Source organism: Plasmodium gaboni, chromosome 4 (genome assembly GCF_001602025.1).
Source record: "Plasmodium gaboni strain SY75 chromosome 4, whole genome shotgun sequence".
NCBI classification, from domain to species: Eukaryota; Apicomplexa; class Aconoidasida; order Haemosporida; family Plasmodiidae; genus Plasmodium; species Plasmodium gaboni.
In genome coordinates, this window is record NC_031484.1 from 199,235 (window position 1) to 208,729 (window position 9,495).

Consider the following 9,495-nt stretch of genomic DNA (forward strand, 5'->3'; position numbering starts at 1 on the left):
TTTTTTTTATTACTTGGATCAGCTTCCACATGAGACACTACACAATTTACTACCTTCCCATTAATATGTACACGAAACAACCTTGCCGAAAATACTATAATTCGGAGAAGAAATTAAAATAAATATATATTAAATATAAACAGTTGTAAATATAATATATATATATATATATATATTGTTTAGTCATTTTTTTTTTTTATCATTTCACACATATATATTAATTTACACAATTTTATTACGTAATGACAAATGACCGTCTTCTTCTTCAAATGCATACTCGTCAATTAATTTATGAGATATACATATTCGTTCCTCAATTCCATATTTCCATATAATTGCAGGGATATACCCATTTGCCTGTATTAATTCTTTTTTCTTAAATTTCTCCCAACATTTTGCCTCGATATCTACATCTGTATTAACCTTTCTATTGTTATTAAAATAATTTATCATCTCTCTTTTTAAATAATCCCATTGTTTATATTTCAAATGTAATTTATAATTCAAATTATATCTTTTTATATCATAAAGAAAATAACTCGTCTTTCTACTAACCAACTTATTAAAAAACATTTTTTTTTTTTTTTTGCAAAACTTATTTATTTTATCTCATCTTGTGTGAAAGTTATTTGTATGTTGGTGTTATTCGTTTCTTAGAAATATAAATTAAAAAAAAAAAAAAAAAAAAAAAAAAAAAAAAATGTAAAATAATAATATATTTTTTTTATTATTTCTTATATTATATATATATTAACCACGATATGGTAAATATCAAAGCAAATGAATAAGCATATGCATTATTCTATAAATTATATATTTTTTTTTATTAAAACATTTAATTATAATATTAATTATATCAAAAATATATATATATATATATATATATTTATATATTCATTTATTTATTTATTCATTTAAGAGAAAATTATTTCTCCCCTATGAATTTTTTTTTTTTTTTTTTTTTTGTTAAAATATTTACACCTTAACTATCATACACACAAATAAATAATATAATATATATATAATATATATATATGTGTATAATTAGATTGCTCCCTCAAAACTGTACTAGCCATTTGTACCTTTTTATTTATTTTTTTCTTTTTTTGCATATGATAAATATAAAATGGTATATATTTATTACAATTTTTTCTAGTTTTTCTAATTTGTAGGGAAAAATTAAATAATTATAATGTTCCAAGGATTATGGTACCTGAAAAGAAAATAATTTACAAATAGCATGAATTAAAGTATTCACATATATATATATATATATATACATATTTTTTTTTTTGTGCTTATTATTTTCCTTTTTTACCGCTCATTTCGTAAAGTCCATCATTGAAGGAGCTCTCTTCGTACGCATATTTTTTGTTCCTGCTCAAAGGATAAGTCTTCAAATTTAGGGGCTACAAAATTTAACAAATATATAAATATATAAATAAATAAATATATATATATATATATATTTATATGTATGTATGTGTGTTTATGCCTATACACATATACCCATTATATATTTTTTATTTTTTACTCACTGCTTGAAAAATACGACTATACATCCTTATTATCTCTTTTCTTAAAATAGCCTTTTCTCTACAACAAGATACTACCAATTTGAATACTGCAGTTGATGGGTTTTCACACATAGCCTAAAATATACAGAAAAAAAAGTAAAACCATGAAATTAAAAATATATATATATATATATATATATATATATATATATATATATGTGTGTGTGTGTGCACATAATTGCTAACCCCTTTAGTTATTTAAAAATTTATTATTCTTTGTCAACTTACATTCATCTTCTTGAAGGCATCACAACTTAAGGCTATACCATTCGCATGTGATACAAAGTAACAAGGGAATTTTTCAACAATATAATTATTTTCTATTTTTTTTATTTCATTCGAAGAATATATAAACAACTTCATGTAATAGGTATCTTTCATATTAACCCTCTTTATATATGAATCGGACAGAAATACAGTTATTATATTTAATTGTATTATAAAATAATCTTCCTTCCTTGTTTCTGTCCCTTTCGATTTGGTTGTTAAAAGGTTATATCCTTTTTCTCTAAACTGTTCAGGGTTTTTCATATGTTCATTCGTCTCACTGTGTACATCCTTCTCATCATATTCATCCATCTCATCATTTTTATTTATTTCCTTTTTCTTTTCATTCATTTTCAATTTAGCCTCTTCCCCCCTCTGTAATTTTTTTAAAATATTAGAAAAATTATTTAAAATAAAATTATTATTAAGGTTAACTTTTCGTTTGGTTCGTTTTACGTGTCTTATTTTTTCAGTATTGAAACTATCACTTGTGTTTATATTTTCTACACTTTTTAAAGAAACTAATTGTTCTGTTAAATTATTTTTAAATTCAGTTTTCTTATTTTTTATTTTTTCCTTTATATATTCCTCATCCTTTTTTTCTACCCTCTTTTTATTTTCACACTTTTCAACATGTTCGTTTGATAAAATAAATTGTTCTTGAGAACGCATAAAATTTGTTGCACGTTTTTTATTTTTTTCAACAGGATATATTTCTGAGAACAATATGGACTTACTCTTTTTTTTTTTTTCAAATTTAACCATACAATTATTATTTTTTTTTTTAACAAAATTAAATTCAGATGAACTGTTTTCTTCTGTTATCCTATCATTAAAAATGTTAACGTTTATTTTTCTATTTAATTTTTTTGGTTGTTCTGTTTTTTTTTTTTTTTCATGTACATTAATATTTTCATAATCATGTTTTTCACTTATAATAAATTCGCTACTTTTCAAATATTTTTTGGTCAGAAAAAATTCTAATGTATTTCTAGAACAATTTATATTTTTTAAATCAACATATTCTTCATTTATTTTCTTTTTTTCTATTTCTTTTATGTTTGAAGTGCAAGAACATTTCTTATAAATTTTTTTTTCTATACTATTTAACAACACACTATAATCTTTATCTGAATAGTCAGATTTATTTATATTTTTACATATATCTTTTTCTTTATTATTTATATTAACAGGAAATATATTTTGTTCCTCTTCCTTGAGTGATTCTATAATACTTTTTTCATTCTCACTATGAATTAATATACTCTTTTTTATATTATTCATAAATATTAATGAATTTTTGCCCATATCAAAGGTCTCACTATTATTATTATTATTTTCACCTTTTTTGTGAATTTCAATTTTTTTTTGTTCATTTTCACCTTCTTCATTTTTATCAATTCCTTCCATTTTTAATACCTTTTCATAAGACAAATGGTCACTTTTTCTTTTCTCATCAACATTCATTATATTATTATTATTTTTTTTATGATCTAACATACACTTTTGTTTTTCTTCTTCTATTAAACGTTCAGAATTACCCTCATGATGCAAATCAAATGTCTCCTTTTCGATTGTATCATTTTCATTCAAACAATCATTATTAGGTCCCTTCATTTCATCATATTTAACATTATGATAGTCATTATTTTTTATTTCACATTTGAAAAAATTCTCTTCACTTCCTTTTTTATCATGAATTTTTATGCTTTCTAAATTTATATTATTAAACATAACACTCGGTTTTTTAGACATACCATTATCCTTATATGTATTATCTACAAATAAAACATTTTTTATAATAGCCCTTTTATTATCATGTTCTATATTACTCATACCATTTTGAATACTATCCACCTTATAATCATTAACATGTGTTGACTTGTTTATTCCTATATTTTTATTTATATTCTTATGTATATTATACTTTTTCATATTTGCATTAGCTTCCTTTTTATTCATATGTATTTTATTAGATATCATATATTTCGTCGCAACCAACTTATTCCTTTTACACACATTATTTGTTTTATCCTTCATATTAATCAAACTAATCATAGAAGTCTTCTTAATACAACTATTTTTTAATAGATGAGAAAAATAAATCTTATTTTTATACTTTATCAAATTATCTTTTTTTATAGTCATTTTCTCTTTTGAGACCATAATATTGTTCTTCTTCAAAAATGTTTTTATACCCTTCATAGTAAGTGCCTTATCTTTATAAATATTACTTAAAGGTATTTTATTGTCACAATTGGTTTTTTTATATATACATTTGTTTATAAGAGGATTATTTTTTCTGTTGACTTCTTCATTTGTCTTCACATTTAATATGTTCATGGTCTTGATAGGGAGTAGTACATTTTTTTTTTTTTTTTCTTCTTCTTCTTCTTCATCGTTTTTATATATATGGTCCTTTTTATCATCTCTGAAATTTAATAAATATTTATTATGCATATATTCTTTAATGTGAATCCTATTATTTTTTCCATCCATATTAGGAAAAGGTATATAACAACTACTAACAATAGGATATCTATATTTTTCATCATCATCACTAATAATATTATTTTTTTCAGTCATCTTTTTATTTTCTTTGAAACATATATTTTTATTTTCCTTTTTATACATATTGCATACATCATATATCTTTTCAATTCTTGAAAAAAGTGTTTTCTCTTTTTCTATTGCTTTTTTTAAATTCACAGAATTATTTAAACGACCAATTAATTCAACCTTATAATTTAACTTAAATTTTTTATCCTCTTTTTGATTTCTTTTTTTTGTTTTCTCTTCCATATGTTGTAAAATTAGCATAGTTAAGGGTACCTTTGATGGAATATCGTCTATGTTAATTATTTGCATATTATCCTTTTTATATTTTATACGATTATCCACTTTTTTAATTTTGCAGGAATATTTTTTTTTTTTTTTTTTTTCAACAGATGATATATAAGAAGCATAATTTGTGTTTCTTTTATTTTCTTCCAAGAAATTTAAAATTTCCATATTATCCACATTTATATCTTGGTTTCTTTTTATTTCTTCCTTTATCGAATTATGTGATAAATATGTAAATTTGTTTGTATCCTTATCCATCTCATTTGATTCATTTTTTATATGTTCTCTATATAATTGTAATGCTTCCATATTTTGGGTCAAATCATCATTTTCTTTAGTATCTCTAATAAAATCCCCTTCAGTTATAATATTATCATACGCTATGATGTTCCCTTCCTCTTTATTATAATAACAATAATCATGTGACATGTTATTATATTCCACAAAATTATTATAATTATTGTAATAATTACTATATCGTTCTCTTTTTTCATTACACGATTGAGACGAATAATTATCTATATACAATGAATTTTTATATTCACATATATTATTCATTTTATAATCATCACTATATTTTATGTTGTCACTACTATAACTTTTATTAATAATATCTTTTTTTATTATATCTTCTTCTGACTCATTCATTATTTCAATATTATTTTTTTTTACTATTAAATCTTCTTTACTACTAATTTTATCCTTATATAAATTTGTATTGTCAATAGATGACTCAAATAGTGTTAGAAATTTCTCTCTTATATTTTCACATTCTTCTTTATTATTAATACAAATTTCATCCATATTATATAAGAACTCCTTACTATCCTTCGATTTATTTGGTTCTTTTTCTAACACGTGCAAACTAGATACATTATTTTGTACCTTGATATTTTTTTTATCATTATATATCCTATCAATTTTCTTATTTCTTATTTCACTCTTATTAATCGTCGACATTTCATTTCTTTTTTCTCTTTCTAATTTTTTTAAATATGATGTATCATTATGTACTTTCATTTGAATTTTTTCTAGTCTTTCATTTTTTAAATTATTCTCTACTATTATATCGTATATGTTTTCCTTAGATCTTTTCGTTACACATAAATTTATTTCCATTTTTTCCACCTTTAAACTTTCTATGCATTCTTTTCCTTTTCTCTTTTTTTTATTTCTTTTCCACAATTTTTCCCTTTTTTTAGCCTTCTTACTTAAGCTTTTTTCTTTCCTATGGAGTCCCATATTATATGATAAAAAACTTTTATGAAACATCATCTTTTCTCTTTTATCGTATTTCTTCTTTTTTTCTCTTAATTTGTCTATATTATTTAGATTGTTTCTATCTTTATTATTAATACTATTATAATCTCTTACATCATTCATATAATATTTATATTTTTTTTTATTCTTATTTCTAGACATTCTTTTCAATTTAATTTCCTTCTCTTTAATTAAATTGCAATTCTATAAAGGCATCAAAACATATATATATATATATATATATATATATATATAATATAACTCATATGAATATTTAATTATGGCACACATATATGTATTGAAATGTTTCACATTTCAGACATTTAAAAAATATATATATATATATATATATATATATATCCTTCAACATTGTATTGACATATTTTCATAAAATTCTTACCTTTTTATTTGTATAAAGTTGTACAAAATTTCCAGGAGTTATAAAATATTCACCTTTGAGCTTTTTATAATATGCAATAAATTCATTAATAAATTTATTCTTATCATATTCATTAAAATATGGATTCTCATTATCAAAGGAAATAATGTTTACATCACATTCTGAATTACCAAAATTGTTAATATAGTTTTTGTCATTATAATTTTGCTCCACATTAAATTGTGATAATTTATAATCTTCTTCCTTAAAATTTGTTTCTAAATTAACTTTGTTCATATTATCATATGTTCTTCCTATTAGTTCACATTTGTTAACATTTTCATTTTTACTTTCATCTGTATCTTCTTCTAATTTGGTTTCTGTACATATGCCATTCCAATATATATCAATCAGATTATCTATATATTTTTCCGATTTATTACATACCTAAAAATACACACATATATATATATATATTTATACAAATGAACAAATATAGGCACACACAAATGTATAACACATATGCTTATATAAAACCAATTTTTAAGAACAAAAAAATATATCTTAGAAAAAAAAAAAAAAAAAAAAAAAAACCTTTGTATGTTTATCTTCTGAAATACCTATAGAAAAAACATTAAAAAATATATATGCATATAACACATTGAAAAATCACATTTAATAAATATGCATATATTGTATTTTTAAATATACGTCTAAAGTTTTCAAATAAAAATGGGGAATAATCACTAAAAAAAGAATAAAGAAAGTATACATATAATATATTCAAAATTAAAAGCAATTATATAATTTTATAAACACATTTAAAGAAGAGCGAACAGAAATTACTCCAATCGTTCAATTATCAATATTTATATTATGTCCATTTATTCTTTTTCTTAGTGTATGTTGTTTTAAAGCAAACCTCATGATTCACAAATGTAAAAGTGAGAAATACAATTTATATAAATTAACATTCTTAAAAATGTCAAAAAAAGAAAAATGATAAAAAAAACAATAAAATTATATATATATATATATATATATTTATTTATTTATACATACATCCTTAACATATATAAAATATTAAAAAGAATATAACAATAATATTAATTATATAAAACGACTAGCGAAAAAAAAAAAAAAAAAAAAAAAAAATATTATGAACGTTCAGAAAATATGAACAACCATAGCTATTTTTAAGAATATTATAAAAAAAAGAAAAAGAAAAGAATTTTAAAAAAATTTGTATTATAAATAACTTATAAGCATAATATAGTATAAGAACCAAGGTATACTTTTGTCTATTATATTTTAAGTTTCCTACATACGTGTATTTTTTTTTTTTTTTTTTTTTTTTTTAAAACAAAATGTTAACAAAACATTAATCATTTGGTTATTTAACAAACAAGTTAGATATAATATACAAAAAAACATAACAAATTAAATAAATAAAACAAACAAGATAAAAAATATATATATTTTAATTAAATAATGCATTTGCATTTTGAGCTTAAAAAATATTAATTATGGAATAAATTATTACATTAAAATATATATATATATATATATATATATATATATATATGTTTATATGTGTGCCCTTTCTTTATGTTTTTATCTGATACAATATACTTAATATTTTTGGTATGACACTTTTAAAAGGTTCTGACATAAGAATACAATTTAATATAGTATGAACTCTTGCTATACAAAGAATAATAATATATATCATTTTTGCATAAGCTATGCAGGTTAAATAATTTGATAACATTCTCCCCACATAATATAGCAATCTTACGCTGTTTTTTATTTCTCTATATAAATCTAGCATTAAATGCTCATCCTTCTTATATATCACATCATAAAATATAGACAGAAGATATCTTAACTTTTTAATAAAATGTATACAACTAAAAAAGAATTTCAATTTATGATATGCGTAATAATTACGGTTCATATATTTTTTTAAAAACATATATTCGTTAAATAAATTAGTAAAAATATTTTGAAAAGAAGCATTACAATTATCAATAGCATATTTTATGTCAATAAACCTTGAAGCAAAGAATATTCCAAATTCTTTATTAACAACATATGGCATTAATTCTTTTTTGTTTTTAAAACTATTAATATATGTTACTTGGTTTTTATATTCTTGATTAATTGGATTTTCTAATATATTATTTTCAACCACAGAACTATAATTTTCTGTGTTCTTTTTATCTAACGCATCTGTTGTATATTGTATTCTGAATATTTCATTACATATGTTGTGAATTTTAGATACATCCTCAATTGAGTTGTTCTTATTATTTAAAATAATATGATTTGTATTGGATTCCTTATCATTACTATTCTTCTTGTTACAAATGCTATATTTACATTTTTCTTTTTCATTTTTATTAAAATCATGATTATTAGTACTATTATTATTATTACTCATTTCGGTGTTAATAATTTTATCATTTTGTAATCCTTTGTTAATTAGTATAGTATTTTTTTTTTTATGTTTTATTGTTTTCCTTTTACTACATAATGTAATTTTCTTAACTTTTTCATTATATTTTTTACGACCACATAATTTTGTTAATTTATATTTCATTTTTTTAATATCACTTTTGTTGTTTTTTATATTTATTTTTGTTTTTGTTTTTGTTTTTGTTTTTGTTTTTGTTTTTATTATTAATTCACCTTCTTGAATACAAAAAGATCTTTTGAACTTATTCATAAAAAGTTTCCTTCCTAAGAAACGTTTTCTGATATTATATAGTGGAAACTTTTTTCTTGATATCTTTCCATTATTTATCATATTTTTTTTTTTTCATAAATAATAAAATCTTCATTTTAAAAAATATATAGAGTTATATATATATATATATATATATATAACTAAAATAATTAATATTTAAAAAAAAAAATTTTAATACTTTATTATTTAAACAGTATTCTTTTTTTTTTTTTTTTTTTTTTTTTTTAATTCAGATGAATAAAAATAGAAAGCGGTTCCTTTAAAAAAAAAAAAAAAAATAGAATAAATTGTTATAAAATATATGGATATATTTTTACATATTTTAATATATACGAACAGTATATTATATATATTAAATTAAATATATATATTATATATATTTTTTTTTTTTTTATTTTTTTTAATTTTTATATATATTT

The 9,495-nt window shown here is 20.3% G+C and overlaps 3 protein-coding genes across 3 annotated transcripts in view; all 3 read right to left on the minus strand.

Moving 5' to 3' along the window:
* PGSY75_0406800 (hypothetical protein) overlaps positions 1 to 573 on the minus strand; it is a gene marked incomplete at both ends in the record, with an annotated part of 1,403 nt that extends 830 nt beyond the window's left edge. Inside the window, 2 exons of the mRNA XM_018784134.1 lie at positions 14 to 94; positions 240 to 573. Of these exons, the coding sequence (XP_018643296.1) occupies positions 14 to 94; positions 240 to 573 (415 nt within the window). The remainder of the gene's footprint in view (positions 1 to 13; positions 95 to 239) is intronic.
* A 614-nt stretch (positions 574 to 1,187) lies between these two features.
* On the minus strand, positions 1,188 to 7,254 carry PGSY75_0406900 (hypothetical protein; the record flags this gene model as incomplete). The annotated part of the gene is made up of 8 exons (XM_018784135.1): positions 1,188 to 1,213; positions 1,319 to 1,409; positions 1,539 to 1,652; positions 1,806 to 6,152; positions 6,349 to 6,774; positions 6,922 to 6,947; positions 7,039 to 7,073; positions 7,250 to 7,254. 8 exons carry the CDS (start codon positions 7,252 to 7,254, stop codon positions 1,188 to 1,190), a joined length of 5,070 nt encoding a protein of 1,689 aa, XP_018643297.1.
* Positions 7,255 to 7,933: 679 nt separating this feature from the next.
* On the minus strand, positions 7,934 to 9,136 carry PGSY75_0407000 (hypothetical protein; the record flags this gene model as incomplete). The annotated part of the gene is made up of 1 exon (XM_018784136.1): positions 7,934 to 9,136. The coding sequence occupies one exon, from the start codon at positions 9,134 to 9,136 to the stop codon at positions 7,934 to 7,936; it is 1,203 nt and encodes a 400-aa protein (XP_018643298.1).
* Positions 9,137 to 9,495: the final 359 nt, after the last annotated feature.